Source organism: Theobroma cacao, chromosome 9 (genome assembly GCF_053813885.1).
Source record: "Theobroma cacao isolate CCN51 chromosome 9, ASM5381388v1, whole genome shotgun sequence".
Classification (NCBI taxonomy): Eukaryota; Viridiplantae; Streptophyta; class Magnoliopsida; order Malvales; family Malvaceae; genus Theobroma; species Theobroma cacao.
The window spans coordinates 2,767,521-2,793,513 of NC_142647.1; the positions used below are offsets into that span (position 1 = coordinate 2,767,521).

General features: G+C 38.1%; 6 protein-coding genes across 6 annotated transcripts; 3 read left to right on the forward strand and 3 right to left on the reverse strand.

Moving 5' to 3' along the window:
* Positions 1-1,273: 1,273 nt before the first annotated feature.
* LOC148760622 (uncharacterized) lies at positions 1,274-2,317 on the reverse strand. Its single transcript, XM_088810200.1, has one exon. The coding sequence runs from the start codon at positions 2,288-2,290 to the stop codon at positions 1,649-1,651; it is 642 nt and encodes a 213-aa protein (XP_088666326.1). The 5' UTR covers positions 2,291-2,317; the 3' UTR covers positions 1,274-1,648.
* A 1,651-nt stretch (positions 2,318-3,968) lies between these two features.
* LOC18588061 (Galactosyltransferase family protein) lies at positions 3,969-8,786 on the reverse strand. Its single transcript, XM_018127538.2, has 7 exons — positions 7,430-8,786; positions 7,154-7,306; positions 6,956-7,038; positions 6,773-6,872; positions 6,559-6,672; positions 5,511-5,653; positions 3,969-4,476 (listed from the first exon to the last, which is right to left on the reverse strand). Exons 1-7 carry the CDS (start codon positions 7,843-7,845, stop codon positions 4,388-4,390), a joined length of 1,098 nt encoding a protein of 365 aa, XP_017983027.2. The 5' UTR covers positions 7,846-8,786; the 3' UTR covers positions 3,969-4,387.
* A 146-nt stretch (positions 8,787-8,932) lies between these two features.
* ZIP9 (ZIP metal ion transporter family) lies at positions 8,933-12,394 on the reverse strand. The gene is made up of 4 exons (XM_007012222.3): positions 11,894-12,394; positions 11,737-11,794; positions 10,711-11,489; positions 8,933-9,647 (listed from the first exon to the last, which is right to left on the reverse strand). The coding sequence occupies exons 1-4, from the start codon at positions 11,906-11,908 to the stop codon at positions 9,192-9,194; spliced, it is 1,308 nt and encodes a 435-aa protein (XP_007012284.3). The 5' UTR covers positions 11,909-12,394; the 3' UTR covers positions 8,933-9,191.
* A 2,363-nt stretch (positions 12,395-14,757) lies between these two features.
* On the forward strand, positions 14,758-16,109 carry LOC18588063 (bromodomain protein (DUF761)). Its single transcript, XM_007012224.3, has one exon. It carries the CDS (start codon positions 14,853-14,855, stop codon positions 15,933-15,935), a length of 1,083 nt encoding a protein of 360 aa, XP_007012286.1. The 5' UTR covers positions 14,758-14,852; the 3' UTR covers positions 15,936-16,109.
* A 1,542-nt stretch (positions 16,110-17,651) lies between these two features.
* Positions 17,652-21,349, forward strand: LOC18588064 (Alkaline phytoceramidase (aPHC)). Its single transcript, XM_018126702.2, has 7 exons — positions 17,652-17,991; positions 18,103-18,205; positions 18,312-18,432; positions 18,919-19,040; positions 19,150-19,271; positions 20,213-20,372; positions 20,735-21,349. Exons 1-7 carry the CDS (start codon positions 17,838-17,840, stop codon positions 20,760-20,762), a joined length of 810 nt encoding a protein of 269 aa, XP_017982191.2. The 5' UTR covers positions 17,652-17,837; the 3' UTR covers positions 20,763-21,349.
* Positions 21,350-23,416: 2,067 nt separating this feature from the next.
* Positions 23,417-24,782, forward strand: EMB3135 (harpin-induced protein). The gene has a single exon (XM_007012226.3). It carries the CDS (start codon positions 23,607-23,609, stop codon positions 24,444-24,446), a length of 840 nt encoding a protein of 279 aa, XP_007012288.3. The 5' UTR covers positions 23,417-23,606; the 3' UTR covers positions 24,447-24,782.
* The last annotated feature ends 1,211 nt before the right edge of the window (positions 24,783-25,993 follow it).

Here is a 25,993-nt window from a genome sequence, read left to right on the forward strand (position 1 = left end):
GGCACCTTTTGCCAATATGATGCAAAAATGCCTAAGCAGCATCTCGGAGGTAAAGCTACATATATATCCTCCCCACCCCTCCTTTGTCTTCTCCCATTTTTTTTTTCTTGTTGGAATGCTTTTACTGGGTAAAATGAACAATGAAGAAGATCATTTCCTTCTTTCCCAAGACTATTTCCGAATGACCCCTTGTTAAGAAATAAGACTTGATCTTGAACTTGTACAATTAGGTTATTATCCATTTAAATTATGCAAAAGGAACTTTGGGAACTTTTAATTTCTTCTCCATTTTTTTTAATTTTAAAAATTTGAAGTAAATAAGTTACTTCAACCCCTGATCGACAATCTGTAAATGTGCAGTTTCTCTACTCATCTTATCGTGGGAAGCTTATATTGTAAATAGCACAAGATAGAAGTGATCGATGCTCGAACTCAAAATCTCTTAATATTGAGGCAAACGAATTAATGAATTGAATTATCTTCTGTGTAAACTTCTTACTGTGGAGACAAATTGATTGAACCAACTGCTAGTTGGTGTTTCATTCTCCTCCCTTGCAATAAGTGTTCAAAGTGTCTAAAACCGCTAGAATCAAGCATGATTCTCTGCCCTGAAATTGATGCAATACGTGCTCTCATCAAGTGTTTGTTTCTGATCATTTATATACGAAGCGTCGAATGACTATCACATGATATATCTGATTATCTGATGACATCCTTGGTTGGAACGCATTACAAAGCTTTTGCCTTTCTGTGGGGACTAAATGTCTTGATCAAATCGCTATAACGCACACCCCCACAAAACAAGCATTTGTAGACTTACAGTCTTTTTGAGCTGAACCGTACCCACCTTTCTAAAACATGAAGGTTGAGGAGAAGACTCGATACATTCCACACATACTCACAAAGAACGATACATTTAATCTCATATTATTTCCAATGATTCACCCGAAATAGTCATCAGATTGTACGATTCCTGAAAGCAACATCATGATTGACCATGCCGTGAGCCCTAACACTACTAGCCACTTGCGGCACTTTAAAACAAGGCAATCGGGTGCCCAAATTTAAGCACAAAAATAAAGAAAGACTAGTTATTCTTAAGTTGGTAAGTCAGTATGATACTTTTCACGTATCATTGATTAGGTTTTATTGTTTTTGGGTTCAATGTTTACTTGGATTGATGAGATGAGATGAGATAAACTCGAAGTTCGAGGTGAGTCCAGCATTGCTAGAATTCATGCAAGAAAGAATAAAAGTTAAAAAAGGTAGTATATTGGTTTCCTATTGTTGTTTAGCAAGCATCCATTCAAAGCCTTATGACAGATGGAACCAATGCACAAAAGGGAAACTAGAAAAAAAGGAGAGAAAAGACAAGAAAGAAATCAAGAGAAAAGAAAATGTGACTGGTTGCTTCTGGTTCTGGAGTACTCTGCACAAGTGTGAGAGGATACCAAAACTACCATGAGAGAAAAGGAAAAAGGTAAGTACAAAAACTCTTAACCCCCCACCCCCCACATAGACACAGAATTACCTTTCCTATGGCCACTGTACCTACACCATAAGGGTGCTCTCTCTCCCTTAATACTCTGTACGGTAAACTTCATGATGGGACTCAAGATCATCAATCATCCCAATCTCAGCTTTCAGGTCAGGTCCACTCCTCGAGTTCCAGTGGACCCCACCCTAGAACTCTTGCCAGCCATTGATCATCACCAACCTCTCCTTCATCACAGCCCTCCATTTTTGCTTCTCCCAAACCCTGTACTCCACCTCCTACTACATTACCGTCATTGTCGTCAAACCCCAACCCCATCCCAATCCCCATCCCCATCCCCATCCCCGTCCCCATTAGCCATAACTCATTCTCCAGTGGCCCGTTTCGGGTTTCCGGCAACCCTACCTTCACGTCAGGGAAGTTACCAGCGGGTCCCACGAACTCAATGCCAGCCATCACCGTGGATGCCGAGTCAGACATTGAAGCCCCACAGCTCTCACTCTTGACGTCGCTAACAGCAAAGAACGGCGGAGGTGATAAATGAAACTGCGATGAAGACGATGATGACGGTGACGTCAAAGTTGCCGTTGGTGGTGAAGTGTTGTAAGGAGAGCTTTGTATCTCTCTGTAAAGCTCTTGCATTATCTCCTCTAGTTTCTCTTCTCTGACCAAACCCTCATTGGAGAACTCGCTTTCGTCGTCTGAATCGGACAACAAGACGTTTAACTTCCCAGCAATATCGCCGTAAAGCTCAGTCTCCGGCGACTTCGACCCTTCTTCTCCTAGCATCATCATCTTTTTTAGTTGAGAGTTGAAGAGAGTGCAGGAGAAGAGAGAGTAACGCGTATTATTATAAAGAGGAAAAAGGGTGAGTGAGAGTGACACGTTGGCAAAGGGAAGTGGTGATGCCACGTAGGATGGTAGGTGTAAGGTAGGTGACGTGGCGGGCAACAGTGTGAACGAGGTGACCAAAGTAGAGACAAAAGATTTGTCAAAGTTGTCAGTTTTGGGATGAAGTAGAAGAAGGAAGATTTGTTTTGAAGACGAAATAAACAAAAAAAAAAAGAAAAATGAAAAAGAGAAGACTTTTGTCTGTGTTTAAAGGAGAGAATCAGCTGAGCCAAAAGCCCAAAGGAGCGTTGTGTTGGGTAAACGACAAGGATGGCCTCGAGGAACGCAATTTTGCGTTTTAAGTTTACGAGATTGCCCCTTTCATTAATTAACCGACAAATCTTGCTATCTTAATTGTATGACTTCTGCACCAATGGCCTTGTAATTTTTGGGATTTAAGTCGCATGTATAATTAAATACACAATAATTATATACATATTAATACTTATATTCATATTTATATGAAAAGAAATATTACAATCCTATCCACTAAATTTTTGACCTCACATCACAATAAAAAATTTATTTTACAAAAAGATTTCATTAACACAATGTAGCACATGTTGTGATGTTAATTGTAATAACTTGAATCTAAACATTACTAATTTAATAATTTTTTGAATATAGATTAAGTGACTTTCAAAAGCTTAATCTAAAATTGATAGTAAAAATTAACTTAGACATTTATAAAAAATCTTAGCAATCGTGTATTAATGTTGATGATTCATCAAAAATAAAATTAGGTAAAAGATATTTAGTACAAATAAAGTCGTAGGAGTACCAGTTCCGATCAGGTGACAAATGCACTTTTGTATTTAGATTGAATACTAGGACCAATTACCAAACAACTAGACTAAGTAACAAACAAGGAAGAAAAATAAAAAAGAGAATTTGTAAATTGAATGTCTTTAAACCCCATGTTGGAAGTCTATAATTAAAGTCTTAACAGACTTGAACTTGAATTGTAATGTAGAGACAAGTTTTCCTTGTAGGCTTTAAGCTATGCATTCAAGACTCTATCAGAAGCCTTGTGAAGAAGATTAGTATCAAAATGGAGTTGTAGTAGCAGTACTAGTAGTAAATGCTCTGAATTCAACAGTTAGAAAGTGGGTAAAATGCACGGACCATCAGCTAATACGTTAGGTAAGGGAATTCATTGCAGTCTTTTACCAGGGAACAAGGATATCTGGATATGCATCCCTAACATTGTCAGCTAGTCTTACTTGCAAATGTACTTTTGCATTAATCAGAGGGGGGAGTTGCATCTTCGTATTTCCAATGTCTGCCCACTTTCATGTACCACAATTCTATTTAGATTCTCTGCAATTATTCAACCGAACATGCAATGTCGGTTTGAAGGGATCTTATGGTAGTAAGAAAGGGTGTGTCATGAGATATATGCAAATGCTGTTCCAGACAAAAAAAAAAAGGATATAAGCAAATAACATTTGTCTTGCTCCTTCCAAGAGATTGTACCCACCCGTACAACCACATTCATTTAGACAATTACTTGCTTACTACTACATCACTTTCCTTTGGGGAATTGGTCTCCCCTAGAAATAGATATGAGTTGAAAACAGGGTAAAAGAAATTGGCAGCTTAATACTCTGATTTTGATGGGTGAGTAAAACAATTACAACATGTACAGTATACAGCGGCCTGAGCACATTGGAATGATATTTGTACCTCAAATAAACCTATGATCGAGTGAATACACACTTCTGTTTCATCTCCAAGATCTAATCTCCTTCAAAAGGATCATTAGTCCTGTACGCTTCCACAGCACAGCTATCTTTACATATTGTCTGATAGGACCTATAATGTATATATTTGATTACGGGTTTTTCTCATTTCTGATAGCTTCATCACGGCATGTGGGGAAAGAATAGAATGTTTCAACGAGTTTAGCAAGAACAAACGACAATTACCGCACCTGGAGGTTGCTTTAAGAAACCAACCTGCCTTGCTGGATTGACATCCTGGCTAAATTCATGCCAGTTATCATCTGTCATCAGGAGGCAATGTTGGGCTTTTGGAGCACATACCTATCTTATGAAGATCCTTCAGTCTGCTAGCTGGATTGCATAAACCTGAAAATGGACACCAATTTATTATCCAGGGAGTATTAGACATACAGATTATATGAAATGAGAAAGTGGTCCCAACATACTAAGCTTGGTGGTTAAATTCTTGTCCATTCCCATGATAATTTAAAATTTTCAGGAAGCTTCATTAAAGCATAGCATGAGCATTACCCAAAGAGTAGGATCAAAAGTATTTGCAGTAAGACACACAGATATGGAACTTTTGTACAATTCTGGAATCTCTATTTGTTATTTTTATTTTTTTCCATTTTTCTCCACACTAATAACATGCAGAGAAAAGTAGCAATGTCTCCCACACCAATTTTGAAATTTGCTACATTGCCATCGTAAGTAGAATTCAGCAGAAAATTCAATAACATCCAGTCTCAAAAATCTACTAAAACTCAGAGCAAAAGAACGTTTTTCAAATGGCTATAAGTAATAACAATATTAATGTAAATAAACAAAGACAGAGGTCATGGTGTGCAATAGAAATGAATCTGAAAATGTTCATTGAATATCTAAAGTTGAATTTATGAAAATTGTAAGGATATTAGCAGAAACTTAACACAAGAATGGGCAAATCCAAGGTTTCTGGACCCATATAATAATGCCTGTGATAGAGCTTTTATAGGGAAAACACAAAGTGTATATATAACAGTAGCCTTGAGGCCCTGATGCTTTGTTAGGTAGTCTATGTTTTTACTTGAGATGAACATGACATCTAAGGATAAGAAATCAAAAGATAAACAAAAAGAAATAACCTTTTACTTTAGTATAACAAGCTGATGCAAAGGATCTCCTATGACAGCCAGGTAGATAAATGGGAAGGCACAAAGAGACTGAGCAACTTTATGAAAAAAGGATCTTAATGACATGTTTTTCTGACAACATTCGCACTTTATATGAAAGGAATAGGAGAAGGAACAGGCATATCATAAAAATCTCAGCATGACCTCCGCATTCTAAGCATATATCACATTCAAACATTTTGTTTACAAAATCTAAAATAACAAGGCTTATTAATGTGATTGTGCCACCTGAGCATTTTGGAATATCCCAGACTGCTATTGATGTAGGTGTACATCGAGGATCACATATCGCTCGGTTATCTTCATGATGCACGTTCATAGCTAGCATCCATGATCCAATAGTGACATCCTCATTGTTGAACATTCTCAAACTGAAAGTGGAACAAAGCATTTTATAAAAAGAATAACTATAGGAGGAAAACAAATTGAGAGGTTAGAGAGCAGTGGAGAGAAATAACAAGGATAACAAACTATACAAATAAAACCAAGAACAGGTTTGATTTCCATATTATGGATACAATTTTCTTTGAGAATCTTACAGAGGTGGTCATTTCTATTCCATGTTTAACAGAGCATGACAAAGATATCAGAATGCAGAAGTGAGACAATTGGAACTATATATTTGCAACATATCCAAACATTTTGATTGAACTAAAAGGTGAAAGATGATTAAAAATCCGCAACTGTCTAACTGTCAACTGTCAACAGATATTTAATACAATAGATTTCAAATGAATAACTGAGAAGTTGGATTCTATGAAAATGAGCAGTGTTTAACAGCATGGTGATTCTCAACAAGTAGAAAAGTTGGGTGTAATTTTCACAAAAAAAAGAAGAGAAGTTGGGTGTAGACGAGCTATAAGCACAAGTAAACCCAATCTATTATATTAAAACTCGTCCTAATGTGAAAGAACACCTAGCATCTTAGACTTATAATATTAAGTCAACAAACAACTATCCAATTTCCAAGAAAAACTAATGAAAGGGCCCTCACTTAAATAGTCAAATGTCAAAAACTATACAGAGGCAATAATAATCATTTCAGGAAGCATTTATCGCAAATTCACATCATTTTCATTTTGTCCAAAGAAATGCAATCAGGTACACTAAAAACCAAACACAGTCCAACAACTGCAAAGAATAATGCCTTAATCTGCATCTTAAAAGGAAGATCATTAATTGCATAAGTAAAAGGGAAACATAATTCTATAGTCAGTTCAATATGAAGAATAATTAACAAATAGCAAGTGGAATCAAACTCAAAGCAAGGGCAAACCTGTTATTCCTAGCAGCTGCCAAGGAAGCCACCACCTCTGCAGAGAGAACATATATAGGACCATAAGCATGCAAGAAATACTCATTTCCTATCAGATGTCCTGATTTCTCATACCTGAAATTTTATACTAATAAATCCTCCAAAAACTTTACATATTTCAAGGAAGAATACATGTCATCGAAGAGGTAAAAGTAACTAAATGAAAATATCATACCATTTCAATTTAGGGTCAGTGATGACAGGTCCCTTCTTCATGCACCCAATGTAAGTCAGAGAATGGCTTCGTTCCTTAGCAAGAAGAGTTGCAAGCCGATCTGATGAAGCAAAGAAATTTAACATCAGACTCAACACATTAACACTAGAAAACATACACACACACGCACACTCTTTTGGATACCTGGACGCAAATAAATGTCATCATCAGCTTTGACATAATAATCTGCTTCAAAAAGTCTCGAAGCTGCTTTGAAGAACGCCAATCTGAAAATGGAAGGGCAAAAAGAAAAAAAAATGGATTAACTTAAAACACCATGATAGTACAAGCAATTGCTTATAATTTTAAGACAGTGCTAATAAAAGTTAAAAACTTTCTTACGTTTTGTAAGGAAGCCTATGATACTCTTCCTCAACATCTATAAGCATAAAATCTCTGTACTTTTCAATCTCTTTCTCAAGCTTTGCCATTTTCTTCACATCTTTCGATTTCCCTATTACAAACCTGAAACTTAGACCCGTAGCTTGCTCCAGCCTAGGAAAAAGCATCAACTTGTCAGGTACCCTAAACTCAGCAGGGCAAATTACGTTTACCAACATCTTCAATGTCAATTTATATGAAATTAAAGAACCCCAATTGAAGAACTGTCAATCATACCTTAAAAGACCATCTGGGTCGGAGGGAAACCAGGTGCTCCGAAGGGCATCCCGTCGATCACCTGATTCGAACCCGGTTTGGATGCCCACGAAGCCGAGAAACTTGGGGCGATCAACTAAGCCTTCGTTATTGTCATCGGCGAGCTTTCCAGAAACAGAGGAAGAGTAAAAGGCTCGGAAGGTGTCCTCGGATTTGCCGCATCGGAAGACGGGTAAGGGTTGACGGCGGCGGATGGCGGAGATGGCGAAGAGTGTTCCGGAGAGACCGATTAAGAGGCAGAGGAGTGAAAAGACGATAAGTGGCAGAGGAGCGCGAGTTGAGGAAAGGGTTGAAATGGGCCTTGAAGGCTTGAGCGGTTTGGAGGAGGAGTAGAAGGAAGGGATTGGAGAGGAGGAGCGGTGAGAGAAGAGTGGCATTTTGGTGAATTGTGGGCGGATGGAGGGATAAGAATTGGTATGAACAAAGATTTAAGGCAGTCGGTGCGAGTGGAACAGTACCATAGTGTTACGCTGCGGGTGGGAGATCCAGCTTGAAAATTACCACACCCGAGTGTTTTTTCAGGTCAAAACCATTTTTATTGCCTCTGAAGCTTTACCAAGAACTGAGAAGGTTTAATTATTTGGAGTTTTGGGCAGAACCCATTACCGATTTGAATCCCTCCTGATAAATTATGTACCAATACTTCTCTAGAGAAACGTAGCTTGTCAGAAATGTATTCAATATTCAGGGTGGAGACCCAGACTACCCAGCCTCACTAACAGTTGTATCGTTCTTCTGGTACTACTTTATCAGGTTGTCATTTAACATTGCCCGATTTGACTTGTAATCCTTCACCACTTCCACCCTTTCAATCTGCATACTACGAACTATAAGGAGTTCATATCATTTACTTTTGTTTTCATTAAGACAAGTACAGCATCATTTTTATCAACAAAATGTCTGTGTCAGAGTTTCATTCGCTGCTTCCCTACCTCTTTGATCATTTCTCTCTCCTAGTCATTGGCGACACTTGCCATTTTATGCACCAATGGAATCAAATCTTAAACAACAAGGAAATAAGCTTAAAAGAAGAGACATTTAACCATAGATAAAGGATCTTTCTTTCCTTCTCAAGGACAACTCTCCACCGTCACTACTTTGGTTCCGCCACTAACACACTTGGTCATCTTTATGGTCTTTTGTCTGTCTTGCCAAGCATCTCTTTCTCAGCCGTGCCCTCGTTCAAAATTAGCAACAAAGATCTTTCTTTCTTTGTTTTAAGGGTTGGAATTGCTAATTTACACCACCAGGGCACCAACCATTGGTTTTTGCAAGATGCCTGCAAACCTTCCCTATAAACCAATTTTTAAAGCAATTGGAGAGACAGAGATTAGTGACAGGGCCAATTCTTTCATCTAAAAGCAAACTATTTCAACTTCATACAGCCAATCATTGCCACTTAAGTGTTCAACGAAGAACCTCTTTGGGTAAAAAAACATAAAAACAAAGGAAAGGGAGGGAGAATTGTTAAGAAGATTGAACTATCAATTCCCTTCACTTTGGGGTATTGCCTTTTACAACAGGTGAAAATGGTGTGGAACCTGACAGTATATCATAAATCTACGGTTACAACAATTTTTTTTCTTTTTCTGCGGCCTTCATTGCCATTGTTGAAGAAATTCACAAAAAAAAGAATTTTTATGATCTCCGCAGCCTTCTTCCCAAAAAAATTTCCCAAAAACAAGAAAAAAGAACTAAAAACAGTCTCCTCTAATACTAAGATTTAGGCCCAGATGGCAAGGGAAGCCATCAAACCAGCTCCTAGGAAGAGCATAAAGTAAGATGCTACTTGAAGTCTAAAATTGCAGCTCATCCTCTTACTAAGAAAATCTGCAGCAATTAGATCTACTAAAGCCATATAAACTAGAATTCCAGCTGACAAAGAGTCTAAGATGCCTTCAACAACCAGAGCTGCTGGGCTGTAAGGGTTGTAGAATGAAGCAATGGCAGTCCCAATGCCAATTCCAGCTGGGGTTGTTATGACAAAAAAACATGCCATTATTGTGGTTGATAGAGTTTTGAATTGAGCTTGGGAGATGCAGCCTCCAAGTGCGAATCCTTCAAAGAACTGATGAAATGATAATGCTGCAATTAGAGGTCTTATCGTGCATGGACTCTGGGAAACACCCAGTGATAGGCCAATGATTACTGAGTGTGATACAATTCCAAGCTCCAAAATCTGCAAAAATAGAAAGAGACATGCCTTCATTTGCAAAGTTGTTCAAAACACAAATGCTGCAACAATTTTCACCAGTGTTGTTCCTCCTACAGTACACATTACAACCATGACGAATATGCAAATATCAACACCTCAAACTTTTTGACCAAAATTTAGTTAGCCAAGAAGAAAGAGCTTAATAAGAATTAAGACACTTTTGCAAGGCATTGAATGGAAAACCAACAAGGTGACTATTGGAAACAATGTCACTGACAATTAGGATAACTGACTTGACCGATCAAAGATAAGTGAAGAGCCTCGTGTGCTTATACACCAGTTAAATTTCGTCACAGCAGATGCACAAACCAGAGATGGATGATTGATCACCAAAAGTTAATTAAACAAGGTTAAAAGATTTTCCTAGCAGTCATTATTTTGGTTAACAAATAAGTAATAAACGTATGCACTGCCATATGAGATGAAAATAAGCAGATAGGGATTGGGCTTGTGAACACTTCAAATCTTCAGACTTATGGCATATTCAGAGAAATAAAGCCAAGTTTGGGGGTGAAAAGGAGCAATTCTCGGCTCCACTGACTAAATGAAAGGCACAGGCATATGTCGGTAAACATCCCACTATAATTCTACCATTAGGATAAGACAACACTTAAAAGGAAGTTAGATTTGTCTGCCAATGTCCAAAGAAGACGACTCCTAGCAAAAATAAGTTACTGATCTTACATCAACTGTCATTTTTTTTCAAGTTGACAACCAAACCAATAAAGCCGAAAATCCAAGTAGATCCCCAAGTCCCAAGACCAAAACCTGTCAATAGTTGACCATTCACTTGTCGCTTCTTTGGTGAAAAAAAAAACCACAGGAGGTCCCACATGACACAAATCAAATGCCAGTAGGTTCGGTGAAGTTTCTTACTCATTGGCGTTAACCCACCCCCAGCAAGCAAGACCACAGTAAATTGCACTAATTTACTTCCAAACAACACCATAAATAAAGACAAAGCAAAGTAACTAACCAACACTGCAAAGCAAAGAGAAAAAGAGTTTAAGCACAAGATATAAATTACCTGGGAAACTACGACGTGCCTCACTCCACTATCATCATCCCCACCTCCTAAGCCATGCTCATGTCCATGTCCATGACTATGCTCATGTCCATGTCCGTGTCCATGACTATGCCCATGTCCATGGTCATGTTCATGTCCACGACTCCTCACTAGCCCATCACAACCATCCTGTCCATGTGGATGACTATGCCTATGATGTGCTGCATGAGCATGCATCCCAACAATGTGCATGCCCCCACCTTCCTCTTCCCCAAAAACCTTCCCCCCATTCCAATCCTTCCCTTCCACAATTGGCACAATTGCAGACTCCGAGTCCGGCTCCACCGGCCCGACGCTACCCTGCTCTTCCATACTTCCCCTAGCTAAACCTTGTTTCCTCTCATAATACTGAGTCCCCACAAAATCCACAAGCAAAGTAACCAAAGAAGCAATCATAGCAAAGAACCCTGAAAATGGGAACTTTGACCAAGGGTATTTTGGTAAGCAAGGATCCGTGAGAGCATCAGTACCACCAGAGAGCATGTGGACGAAGCCAGTAGCAAGAATTACGCCGGCGGCGAAGGCCTTGGCGGCAACAAAGAGGCTCCCATCAGTACGGAGGAACTTACGGTGCTTGCCAATGAGCGGAATAGCAATGCCAGCGACGCCAGCAAGAAGGATGGAGGCTATTGCTATAAGCTTTAGCTTCAACGCGGCTGACTCGTCACGGCAACCCTCTAGCTCCGATGATTGGCAGCTTGTGTTGGTCATTGAATCGGTTACCGTCCCCAAAAGGGACTCTGGGTTTTTTTTGTCCAATGAATAAAACTCAGTCAGAGAAAGATTGAAACTGATCAAATGTCCATACAATTGAAGAATTTTGACAAAGGTAGACAACTAGGTAACTTTCTAAAAATCAATTGGGTTAACCTATGAAATCCGAGAACCCAAAATCAATGTTTTCGATTTTTTTCATTTGATTTTCAAAGTTTCCCACCTGTCAACAACCCAGAAATAGAAAACAAACAAAAGTGTATTGAAAATTACCTGAGAAAAGCCTAGTCTTTGATCCGAAACGATTAAGGTGGAGCAGCGGCCAGATTTCCTGACATATACACACCCAAAAAAATATTCAACACATTAAAGAAAACAAAAACAAAAATCTAGACAATAAAAGGAGGGGTTTGAATCCCGAGAAACTAACCTCAATGAAGAACATAGGAAGAGAAAATCTGAAGCAAAGCTGGTGGTGGGATCAATATATATACAAATATAAACAACCGGAGGTTTTCCTTTTTATTTTTTTTTTTTAGTTTTACAACGACAAATGACTAATCAAAGTGAAGAAGACCAAGAATCTCTAGATCACAAGTATACGTATAAAGATTGTGTCATCCCTCAACCCCAATCAAAAGAAGGAAAAAAATAAATAAAAAGGGAGAGAAAGCGAACACGTCCGAGAATGATGGTATTGGAGTTGATGTATGCTGATGTTAAAGTCGTAGTCTCATAGGCTGCCGCATAGCAAGCTGCGTTTAGAAGACAGAGAAGAGAGAAAGCAACGGAATTTGGAGAGAGTGTCGACATAGGTTGACGAAAGGTAAGGTAATGGGAAGAGGTGGAGTCTACAGTGGCGACCTGTTGTTAAAAAATGAGCGCGACTATGTCGACATTGTTTGTATATCTTTGTTTCCCATCTCTCTCTCTCTCTCTTCCCGAATGTTATCATTTCGCACTTCTTCTTTTTCTTTATTTGCGTGTCGGGTTGGTACTTATTCCTTCTTTATTAGCATCAAGAGCGAGTATTTATTCTTCTTAGGTTTTTTTTAACCACGATTGGACCGTAGCGAACTTTCGTGCCACACGCGCACAAAGTGTAAGCCAAACGGTTCTATGTTTTTCAGTAAAGGTTGCTCATTTTCGAAATGGAGTGAGGAAAAAGATTACATATTATTATTTAATTATTTTAAAATTATAAATATTTGTTTTTAAAAAAACTTTAATTTTTAAAATTTATTTATTAATCAGATAATAATATTTCGTTTATTGATATCGTTTCAGTTCCAAAGGTTTTTTTTGTTTAGAAATCAAATATGGTGGGTCTTTTATTCAATGGAACACCCCATTTAAAATGCTTAATTATTTACCAATTTAATATTCCCATCAGCTTGTCCTTTCGGCCTTTGGCCTTTGGGGAGGAGAAATGGGCATATAAATTCAATAATAAATGACATGTGGCAAAACCCATAACTTTCGAAACGACAAAACCTATTCATGTCCAAAGCTCATCTAGGGCTGACTTGTCATGTAAATATTCAGATGTGGTAAAAGCCTAATTCAGCTCATCTGGGCCAAAGAATCAGTTGGGCTTCCTCAGACAGGCAAAAGAATCAGTCACAGAGGATAAAAGCCCAATTCAGCTCATCCAGGCCAATCAGTCCCTCATATGATAACAAAAGGATTCCAAACCCAAGGCAGCACAATCAAACTTTGAACGTTGTGCATTGGGTTTTTGGGCCATTGCACCTAAATTGATACTAAAGATTCAAGAGTAAGAGCAGGAAAATATAAATAAATAAATAAAATTAAGTTTTAAATCCTAAACCCTAATATCAGAATTTTGGTAAACATTTAATGTAAATTTATGAAAGAGACACAAAATCAGATATAAAAGATTTTTGTTTGGTGTAAAACCTATTAACACTGTTGGGGTTTCAGGTCATGAAAAGTAGTTATTGACATAGACCAACATGATTGGAAAATAGTTGTTTTAAGTTACAAAATGCTGCCTAGAGCTTCCTTTTAAACAGTTTCAACGTGGGAGAATAAAATGGTCCGAACATGCTTTAAATGTTTGGACTTTACCAATCATGTGAAATGCTGCCTAGAGCTTCCTTTTGAAGAGTTTCAACGTGGGAGAATAAAATGGTCCGAACATACTTGAAATGTCTGGACTTTACCAATCATGTGAAAACCATACATGTTGGTCTTCCATACCCTTCATTTGCAACCAAGATATGTCTTGTCCCAAAACCCAAAGACTTATATGTTTTGTACAAAACTTTCTGAAAAGAGTTGGTAAGCTGTTACATTCCACATCTAATTTCTCAAATATATATATATATATATATATATATATATATTTCTTTGTTCAATTTGGTTTATTATACATTGCGAATGCAGTAATTACGACACTTTGGACCACATGGTCTCCCCCATCATTTTGAGTTTGCATTTTGCTTACCACCAACATTGGACCTGAATTAGTTTAACAACACCTTTAAGTGCTTTAGTTCTAACACTTGCAATGCTGTTTGTTATTGTCCATGGTGATGATAACAATAGTTTTTAGATGGTCAATGGTTTGGCTTTCCAACATTTAAGAAACACAACAAAGAAAGGAAAGGAAAGGAAAGGAAAAGAAGAAACGCAAAGAAAATTTTCAAAGTGAAAGAACATGAAATAAAATAACGACTTGGTTCTTTTGTTCAGCATAAAAGTTGGGTAATGAATGACAAAGACCAAGTACAATTGAAACTTTCATTACGTCACTTGTTCAAACATAGCAATATAAATAGATTAGAAACTCTTTGTCTTGTTTTTATGTTTTGTTTAATGTTACATGTTCAGTTTTATAGGATCAATTAAAATCTCTAAAACCTAATAATAAAAATAAATTTATGAATGAATACCGCAAAATAAAAAAAAAAACTCAAACGAGGATAGAAGATTTTTTATATAATAATAATAATTAACAAATGAAATAAAGAAGGGATTTAAGTGAGTGTAGGTGAAAACGGCGCCGTTAGAGGGTGAGCTGTAAATGCGATCCCTGTCAGCACCCCTTTAATGAGAGGCAGCTACGACCTCACATTTACTCACACTCTCCCACCAAAGCCAACCCCTGCTCCCTCGCCTCCTTTGTCCGTTTCCCACAGACCTATCACGCCCCAACACGTGCCTCTCCCAAACAAATAATTAACTAAAAAATATATATATATATTAACCAACAACGCTGGATCCCCCTCCCAGAAAATATCCAAACTCAAGATAAAAGAGAAAACCCTCCTTTTCCACGTAAAAGAGAAAATTGGCAATAGCTGTTTTTATTAATTATAATAAAAAGAAAATGTGCCTTTTGAAACGGTTTGGGTGAATAGGCAATGGCCTTAACCCTCCACTCCTGGCTCCCACCCTCATCTTCATTATTTATTTTTTCTTCTCTCTGCCCTTCCATTGTGGTTGTGCTCTTTCTCTTTTTCTCTCTTGGCAAGAAACAAGAAAAGCAAGCCATGTTGGAAGAATCAATGTCGACTGCTGGACCGTCCATCTGGGCTTCCATATTCAGCTGGTTTACTCCAACTGTTTTCTTTGTATTCCTCAATCTTACAATTGGTACCATTTATCTTACTTCCAGCTTGGCTTCCAACAAGCCTGGTGTTGGGGAAGGGCAGAGACAGGAAGGAGAAGAAACCCCAAAACTTGTTAGACATCCCTCTGTGTTACAGAGGCTGAAATCTATCAACTTGTCTCCTTATAGATCCCAGGAACCTGTTAGCACTACTGTCACTGCCTATGAGAGAATCCCAGATGTGGATGATGCTCATTTCTCTTTTCAACAACAAACCCCTGAGCAAGACCAGAGGCAGCAACAGCCTTCCATCTTTAGATCTCCTTCCGTTTTGCAAAGGCTTAAGTCTGTTAACCTCTATAGTTACTTGTCTCCAGAGCGGACCACCGTTCACAAAAACCAAGAAATTTACACCCATTACACTCCAGCGCAAGCCCGTGAGGAAGAAGAAGAACAACAAAAGCAAGAATCTGAAGAAGAACAAGAAAACCAAGGAGGGCTGAAGGAAGAAGTAATAGAAGAGGAAGAGGAGAGAATCCAAGGTCAAGAGCGAACCCTTGATGAAATATTCAGTCAGCTGAAGGATGGTCATGTTAGGAGGACCAAATCCGACACCAAACCATCATCTGGGGAGATACCAACTAAGCTGCCTAAGAATATGAGGAAATCAGCTAGCGTTAAATCGGCCTTTTCACATTTTGAGGAAGAGGACATCGTGGAAACTCGTCGGCCAGCTACTGTGAGGGAAGGCAAGGCTAAAGCCACAGAGGAGGATGAGGAGGTGGACGCCAAAGCTGATGATTTTATCAACAAGTTTAAGCAGCAGCTGAAGTTGCAGAGGATTGATTCCATCCTTAGGTACAAGGAGACAGTGAATAGAGGGAGTGGACGGTGAGGTAAATTTCAAATTTTTCTTAGGGGAAGGTTAGGTTGCCATCCCTTTCTTGTTTTTTTCTTTTTGGTTAATTTCGGGGGTTTAATTATTGGGGTGTAATGTACGTGTAGATCTACTGCTAGTATTGTTTACGTCTGTTGAGCCTTCAGTTCAAAATATGGAACTTTCATTTCATTTCTGGTTTCGTACTGTCCTCTTTTTTTTTTTTTTTTTTTGTTCCATTTCCTTTCAATGGCGTTCAGGTTATTTCCGTCATTCTCCAGGCTTATATCTATTAATGCCCATAGCACTCTGGTTCATGAATCATGATTGTTGCCATTGCCATTCCTAGCATTAGCCTTAGCTGCTCTAATTGCTTAGAAGATAAAATACTATGTAGGGGCAGTTTAGTGATTTCATCAAGACTGTGAAACCCTGTCTGTTCAACTCTGGAAGTGGGGGAAAACTGGAAGGAGAAGGACTTGCTTTGCAGCAGAGAGCCAGTGTTACTAAAATGCCCACAGATGTTTGTGTTGATAGAGGGAGAAAGGGGATCAAGGAGATGGGGCGATTTGGTAAAAGGAGTTTTGTTAAAATTTGGTTGTCCACAAAATGCTGATCCATACTGTGGCAGGAGCTTGGCTGTGCTGCACGTGGGAGATTTTGCTTGGGTGCTGTGCATTAACACCCAAATTTAACGTGCATGTTAAGGAAGGATTTTTATGTAATGGGGGAGGGGGTGGAGGGGTTTCCAAAATGAAAGCTTTTAGTAGGCCAATAACACCAATCAGGTTGAATTTGGGGGATCTTTTCTTTGTTATCATTCTTTATGTTGGTGGGACTGATTAAATTATTAAGTTACTTGAGCTCTTTTTCATAGCACTATGATCGTGTGTTTTTACTTTGGATGAAAAGTGGGTCCATATTATCCACAGTAATCGATCCAATTTGCCATTACCACTGAGTAGTTTAAGTCATCGTTAGAGATGGAAATGACATCAAAGCTACCAAATACAAATTTTGTATTCAACATTAATTGACCTCTGTCGTCTTGTCACAGAGTTTTGATTTCAGAGTATCCAACACCATCTCCCCCCTTCCTCTCTTTTTCCCCTCTTTGGTCGCTCGGATTGGTTCAAAGTAGGTAGATCTTGTGATGTAATGATATGAAATTTAGATGGTTGCTTGCTCCTTTGGTTAGCCAAGCGAAAATGAAGAAGGCCACGTTTATCACGATGGTTACTTGATGACAATTTTAATGTGTTTGCTTGCCCGTTCAGAAAGGGGCTGATTCTGGAGTAATAGCTCCCCCTGGAAAAAAAACTCACTAGTCAGATTTGGTATGGCAGAGGTCTAGCAATCATTATATAATAAAATAAAATAAAGCAAAAATTGGGAATACGTGTAAAGTTGTAGAACATGGCAAATTGGCAATTCAACCTTTTCTTTTTTCCTCTTTTGTTTTCTTCCCTTAATTTATGGGCATCTTAAGCAGAAACAGAATATAACAAAATGGAGCTTAAGAGAGGTGTCGTTAGCATAAGTATTCACCGCATGAGAACAAAAAGGGTTGTTAGCCAATGCCTTTTCACTTCAACATCCAATTTAGAGAAAGTTTCATACAAGCCAGTGGAAATTGACAAATTGGCCTGCATCAAGAATCAGGATTGGGCCTTCATTTTGTATCTAACTAGTTAGAAAAAGAATTGGGTTTTCATCCTATTTTCAGGTCCATGAAAAATGCAAAAAGCCCATGTAGGGAGCAACAGGGGACATATGAAACATCGTCAAATCAAACGAAAACAAAAGCAAATCGAACATAACGACATTCGGATTCCCCCACAAGAGAGCAAATAACAAAAGAGAAAATAGAGAGGGAAAAGTTTAACAGCTTTTTATAAAGAAGAAGAACAACACGAAAGGATGGTTTGTATGGTGAATCAACAGGTAACAAGAGGAAGAAGATGTCGAATATGTGGAATTGCATTGCTATGTTGGCTTTTCTTTATGATGGTTACTCCTAAGATCCCACTTTCTTATAGGCACCATCTCTTCGCTGACATGCGCAATTTCCTCGGTATCCCCTTTCAGTTCAAGCTTTTATTTTTTTCCCTCTTATGTTACATCATTTCATCACGTGCATATGCCGTGACTTTTTGTATGTGGGTGTTCTTTGGTTTGTCCATAGGAGTTCCTAACACGTTGAATGTGATCACCAATTTCCCTTTTCTGATTGTGGGTGTTCTGGGATTTGTTCTTTCCCTGGGAGGAGGAAGCTTTTTCAACATAAGGTCTATTTTTCTTTTCCTTCTTATTTCATTGATGTCTTCTAGTTAAAAAGGTTACATTTTTGTGATCATTCGGTGAATAACTGATGTTTTCGGGCATTGATTGCAGTTTGAGAGGAGAGGTGTGGGGTTGGCTGCTATTCTACGGAGGGATAGCTAGTGTGGCTTTTGGTTCTGCTTATTATCATCTTAAGCCTGATGACAATAGAGCAATGTGGGACACCTTGCCGGTTAGCATTGCAAGTTTACTTTTTTATTTATTTATGTTTTTAATTTTCAGTTTTAGATTTTTTTATATGATTTTCTATGTTTGATTTTCTTGGGAAAATGATATTGGAGTTAACAGCATTTTCTCAGTGGTGACTGTTAACAGTTCTATTAGAAAGTAGAAATGGAATGCCCATCACTCAACTACTGTGCCTAACACAACTGTTTGCCATAGTTGAAATGATGAACTTTGACACTGTTGTTCTATTCTTCTGACGTTTCTGACGTTTCTTTCATTTGCCAATAACCAATAGTTGAATTTCACTGCTTTGTTGCTTTTGCTGTGTTTTTATTATTTTTTAAAAGAAAAAGAATCGCAAATTGCGGATGACTTTCATTGCAACTTTGTCAATAACCAAGCGTCATTTGAAATTTTACTACTTTATTGCTGTTGAATGTATTCTAATGTTAATATCTATTGTATTTTTAATTTAATTCAAAAATTGCAGATGATGATTGCATATTCCTCACTATTCTCTAGTTTTATTCTTGAAAGACTAGGAGAGAGGATTGGATTAAGTTGCCTGTTTTCACTATTAGTTCTTGCTGTTCTAAGCACAAGTTATGCAAGGTTTGGTTCTTGTTCCAAATTTCTGTTTATCTGTTTGTTTAATTGGTTGAAGCTTGTTGTTCAAATTTCAATTTGTTTTGGCTGAATATGACTTGCTAGTTGGTTGCAGAACATTTAATGATCTTCGGTTGTGCATGACATTCCAGTTAATTCCATGCATAGCTCTTCCAATCATGACATTTTTGTTCCCACCTAAATATACGCACTCAGGATACTGGCTTTGGACATCGGGTATGTCCTATGTCTTCTCTTTCTCTCTCTTGATCCATTTTATTTATTTAAGAAAGACACATTCAAGTTCCTATTCCACGATGGTCCTTTAGTGTATTAGCAACTGTGCAAATCAAGTGGAAGGGGTAATAAAGTAAAGACCAACTTATGTGATGAGGGACTCTATGAAGGCATTGGGGTTTGCTCTGTGGCTCATCTGAATTGTAGTCCAATTTGGGCTCTGGACCTCATGGTTTTGCCTTTTATAAGGTGCCTTTGTGTGGATGGTTGGCCGGCCCTCTCTTTATATTCAAGAGACTCCCTTAGTTCTACTTGAGGCAGGATTCATGGTACTGAAGCAATTCCGGTGCAAAACAGAAAGATTTGGCCTTTTGATTAAATTTTATAAATATATACCTTACCTGTTGTATAACCTATTGTTGAGTGCATTTGAAACACTAGTTAAAGTGTTTGCAGTTTTGTGCATGTTATAAAGTAGGATAGCAATCTCCCTTTGCCCTTCTCGAAATAAGTAATTATATTTATTAAGTCAAATCATGGTCGTAGTTTGATGAAACTCTTAAGGACTATAATTTAGGATTGGAGAGGGCAGAAGGCATTATAGGGCTTTAGGTCTATGCATTGCAGTGATACACTTTCTTGTATTTTTTTTGGACTATATGTGGAGAACGTCTTAGTGTTGGATGTTTGTTCGTTTGAATTTTATTTTTTTATTTCTCCATCTCTGAGGCAAATCTGACTGAACCTGAGGTGGAAGCTCTTGCTGGAAGATATGGAGTGGTCTAATAATCCTCTTCGGCCCTTTGGATAGTCTTCTTTAATCTTTATGGCATTTAGTTCTCTGTCTCTGTCAATTTGTGAAAAATCAGCAGTTCATTGTATTTTTCTATCATTTTCAAGAGTGTTGCTTTACTTAGAAAATATGAAACCATCTGCTACAGGGGTTTGCATCCTAGCCAAAATCGAAGCTCTTGCTGACATGAAAATTTACCGTGCAAATAATTATATTATCAGTGGACACTCCTTGGAGCACCTATGTTCAGCAATTGCCCCTGTTCTGGTTACAGTTATGCTCATGCATAGAAGCAGCAGATTTCAGAGGTATCCAAATTTTAAGATTTAGTTTGGAAATTATTAGAGGCAATTTCATAACTCATGTAAATGACTGAAATGCATGTTTCAAGGCATTTGGAAGTGGTATCATTTCAATGGTGAATTCATAACCTCAGTGCGTTTCATTTCGCTTCTATTTTTGTGTTCAAATTATTAGAGAAGATAGTTTGCTTCTTCCCATTGTTCTGCAGTTAGAACATTGTTTTCCTTTGCTAAGTGCTATGGGAGGATCAAGTTCAAGATGCCCTCTTAAACATTTAACCTCTAATATGAATTACATTTGCTGACTGATGACTTGTGGAAAAAGTTAAGTGGTTTTGTTTTTTTTTTGTACTTGTTACTCATTACAGATTAGGTGAAATCAAAGAATGTCCTTGACGAAGAATCCGAAGTGGATGAAGGCATTCCTAGGCTAATATGTAGATTGTCTGAGAAATTTTTATGTGAAGAATCATCAAAGATGACAAATGATCTGATTACCATTTAGCAGTTGCTAGACACATCTTAACCAATGAAGAACTCAATGAGATTTCTTCTCCTATGCTTTCCTCATGCTGAAAGAATGAAGAAGAGTAGCATCTGTCAGCCATCATACCATGTAAATTTGCTCAGGATGGCTTTGTTGTCTTTTGACCGAGTTATCACACCTTGTGATGTTGCCCATACCATGTCATTTTCCGGGTGTGAAATTGTGGCCATAGTGTACTGCACCATTTTGCTGGCATTGCGCCACCTTTTCCCCCTTTACCCCCTAATATGTTATCTGTACGAGTCTTTTGTGATATGAATTACACTCACCCTACTGACTGGTGAATTTGTAACAGCCTTTGGAGCTATCCTAGGAACTTACTAAAGATTGTACTGACCTTCATGTAGCAGTTGTCAAATCGAGATTCGAACAGGGAATCAAAATCTTAATTTTCTAAATAGAGAATATCAGTTCGGAAATGTTACTTTTTCCTCAACAGTCATGTCTCTTAACTATTGATCAAAGTTTTCCTTTCGTTTAAAGGGAAGGTTTCCCCCATCTTTTCATCCTTTTCTTTTTGCCCATTGTCTATTGGGAATGAGGTTGTTGAATGATCTGGTTATGGAAAGCAGATTCACATGAGTAATCACAACCATATTCGTGTTGCTTGAAGGTGGAGAATGTCAAATGTCAATCTTGTTTGTGAATGTCTCCTATGATTATTTTCGTCAAAAATACATGATCATGACGATGGGAAATCGACATTAAAACAAAAAAATTGTGCCACATGCATAACATGAAGTGTGCTTTAGGTGACAAACATGCCTATGCCTCCACATGCAAATTGTTCTTCTTTGGACAAATGTATCATGTTCATATACCTCTGGTTATTATACTCACATTAGCCATGGCTAAATTCTACGATTTTCCATATGGATCAAGTTTCTGTGAGGTAATTAAATTCCTTTACATCTTACCTGCCTAGTTGAAACTTTGGAGGTTTGGGAAAATAATCTGAAAGCTGACTTGTTATGATTATGAAGAAACAGCGTCACATCCTCAACTACTAAGACTTGCTTAGCCTCGACTTTTTGAGTTAAATTCAAGTGATCGAGCTGGAATTAACTTAGAAATGCAACAATATGTAGTAAAAAAAAAAAAAAGAGAAAAAGATAAGAAGATAGTAGCTAGAAAGCAGCAAACCTGGTAATTTGGTTCGAGGAAGCACAAAGTCAAGCATGAAAGATCAGTTCGATCTTCCTATTGGCTTCTTCCCCGTGTCTTTACCCATAGACAAATCATTAAACTTACGTATGGGAATCGGTAAAATCAACTTATCGATGAAATGCCCTTTTCAAACTCCAACCCAATGCTTAATCCATTCAAGTTAATATAATACGACCCCATCACATGACAATAATGAAGATAATCATCTTCACCTTTTCAAGTTCGAGCTAACCCAAACTCAGTCCGAGTTCATAATTTTTCCTGATTTTTTTTCCCAATTATTATTATTATTATTATTATTATTTCTGGGGTCCTCTCTCTTCCTCCCGAAACAAAAACCTGGAGATAATATTGTCGCCAGGGAAAGTACAAAATTCATCATTCCATCCAAGGCCAACATCTCCAGTTTCCATAATCAAAAAGCTTAGTGCTTATAGATTCATAATTGGGGTTGCCCCTCCCCCCCACCACTGACCACCCCCCCTTTTTTATAAATTAAGTAGTTGATGTTAAAGATCCTCCAATCTCGAAACCAGGAAATATTAATTAATGAAGTAATTATTGAATTTGGGTTTCAAGTTAATGCAACTGGTTGATTTGGATTATTTAACTACTAATTAAGTTTCTTTGCAGCAATCCTTTTGCATTTCAAACACCTAACCCAGACCCGTCGGTGGCCTTTCCACCATGTCTATCTTCTTCACTGTTTTAGCAGCTGGTCAAAACTTGAATGCCCCCCACAGTCTTTCTACTGTGATCCCCAAATGTATTCCTTTGTTCTACTACTTTTGCTTGGTTTAAAAGTTGTTTACTGTCCACCTTTGATTCTTGCCTTAACAGATGAGATTGGCAAACACAAAATCAAAAGCATTTTCTCCTGACAGAAACTGTCAAACTGGTCCTGGAAATATTCTTTAATTTGCCCTTTTTAGGACATAATTAAAACCAGCAATAAAAAGGGCAGCAAAAAAAAAAAAGATAGAAAATTTGAATAAATGAAGCTTCTCCTTTCCTAACAAAGTTATTTATTTTGTCATAATTGACGTAAATCCACTTTGCAGAAATTGTCTGGAGACAGCTAGGGGAATTTAGTTAAACCATCCTATGAAGCTCACTCTGAGCCGTCTGATCTAAATGTGGACCCCATTTTATTATTTTTTTTCTCTTTGGCTGATAATTTACTCCATCATGACATCCAAAAAGCCCAAGTGATCTAAAGAAATTCACCAACGTGTGTCGAAGATGTTGTTTCCCTTTGGACATTTACAGACAAAAACACTTGACATTGAAGTTTGAAAAGAGAAAATTTTTACAGTCATACAAAAAAAAAAAAAAAAGAGATTCCAAATCTGGTGAGGTGGCACCATCCCCTTTGGGTGGAGAGTAGCTCTCCTTTGTCTACAATTCTTCTCCTCAAATTCACTCTTTCTCCCTTTACAAATCTCACCCCTTGACTCTCCCTTTGTCTTCCAAGAACCCTCCCAAGACGTACTTTCTTCTTCTGTTTTTTTTTTTTTGTTTTGACAATGTCAGACAGAGTCTTCCCTTCCTCCAAACCGGCCGCCGCTGCTGCTCCACCTGCCGCAAATGGTGGCACTGGAGGTGCTGCAGCAGCCGCTACAACCGCTACGACCAATGGTGGCACCACAAAATCCCACCTTTACAACCCTACTTCTCGACCACCGTACCGTCCGCAGCCTCATAACCGCCGTCACCACCACCGTCCACGGCGGAACTATTGTTGCTGCTTCTGTTTCTGGACCATCCTCATAATTCTCATCCTTGCCCTTTTAGTGGCCATCACGGGCACCGTCCTTTACATCCTTTACCGCCCTCACCGCCCTTCTTTTACCCTTGCTTCCCTCCGTGTTCACCGCTTAAACCTCACGACCACAGCGGACTCCTCCGCTTCCCACCTATCAACCCTTTTCAACTTGACACTGTCTTCCAAAAACCCAAACTCCCATCTTTCCTTTTCTTACGACCCTTTTGTAGTCTCATGCGTAACAAGCAACAGCGATGCTTTTATAGGCAACGGAACATTGCCAGCTTTCTTCAGTAACAGCAAGAATGAGACAACTTTCAGGGGAGTGGTGGTAACGACATCAAGTGATCTAGATGCGGAGACGGTGAACAACTTAAGATCGGATCTGAAGAAGAAAAACGAGATCTTGTTGAAAGTTCGGATGGACACGAGAGTGACAGTGAAAATGGATGGATTGAAGAGCAAGAAAGTTGGGATTAGGGTAACGTGTGATGGGATTAAAGGAGCTCTACCAAAAGGTAAGTCACCATCGGTGGCTAATGTTTCTGGGGCTAAGTGTAAGGTTGATCTCCGGATCAAGATCTGGAAATGGACTTTTTGAGAACACACTCTCTCAAATCCCAATTGTTTTCCTTTTTTTTTTTTTGAACTTTACATTTTCAATGCTTTTGATTTTTTTTCTTTTACTTTTTTGGGGTTTGTAAAAGAAATGGCCAAAAGAGAGTCATGAAACAAATCAAGAACCAATAGTGGGATGAGAACTGTGAGTAGTTTTAGGGTGGAGGCTGAAGACTCTGAAGAACAAGATGTTGAAATTAGTTTTTCTTTTTCTTTTTTGGAGATTTTCCATATAGTTCTGGTGTTGTAAGTGATTTTGGATTTTCATTTTATTTTTATGAATGCAATGTTGTAATACCATGAAAGAATTACTATCCAATTATGGACATTTAATTCCTACCGTTACTGTATTCATCTTGTTTTGATTGCTGGGTTTAATCACCATAATTAATTAAGAAGCACAGCAACCCAAATGCCACCGCCATCTCATTAAGCAAATGACCACCCCTATGTGTTAAAAACTTGAAAGGTTAAGAAAAGGTAGAGCATTGGTCCAATGGATTGGAGAGTAAATTAATGCTTTTTGGCTCTTTTAGGAGGGAAGGAAAAGACAGAAAAGTGAGAAGCGGCATCAAGGGATAAATGGTAAGGGATTTTGCTTTACCCTTTTTTTAAGTAAATAATAATATATGTGCTTAACATTGCGTGGCCAGCAGTCCAATCATATTACTGAGGTTAAATTCCATGGTTATAGAATGTGGCTACATCCAGGCTATACCCCAATGCATAGAAGGTACTGAAATCAATGGCTCCATGCTTTTCCGTGAATCTGAATTCAAACAGCCCCAAGCAGGAAAAAGGTCAAAAGTACTAGAAGAAAATCATGGGGTTACATCACTTGTTTTGAGTTCCCACGTTGTAGTTTGAAAGCTTGACGTTGTCGGTAGGACTTAACCATGATTTTTCTATTGTGGCAAATGAAGCTGTTAGGCTGCATCATCGCCATCAAGCTGCATTACCTAGAATCAAAAGGGTAATCTTTTACTCTTTCATTTGATGTTTCCATTTCAACTTGAAGCCATAGAATTGCTATATAGACGACTTCATGTTCAGTTTGATAGTAATACCTTATAATAAAAAAAAGACGAAAATTATTAGAACCCAAGGGTTATACTGACAACAGCTTATATATCAGGGGAGAATGCCCCCTAAAACGACTATATTTTGATTTATGAGTATCATTTAAAAGTAGGGGCAAGGATCAAGGATGAGACTTGTCAATCTTATAATACGAGTATGATTTTATAATTAATGTTTTCAAGTGCATCCCATGATGGCGAAAGGGAGTAAATTGGTGTGCACGTGGTTTCTGTGTGTTATTGGTCTGCTTAGACAGGGGCAGTTGGAATTTTGTCAGATGTTTGCAAACCTTTCTTTAAGGGTTCTGATCACAAGTGCTCAAATCCCACTGAGCTTGACTACCACAAGTATGGGTTTGGACCATTTTGGCTGGACTTTGTTAAGTTTAAAAAAAAAAAAGAGGTTTAAGATCATTAAATTTTAGTTGACTTTTTTCCGATTTACAATGAT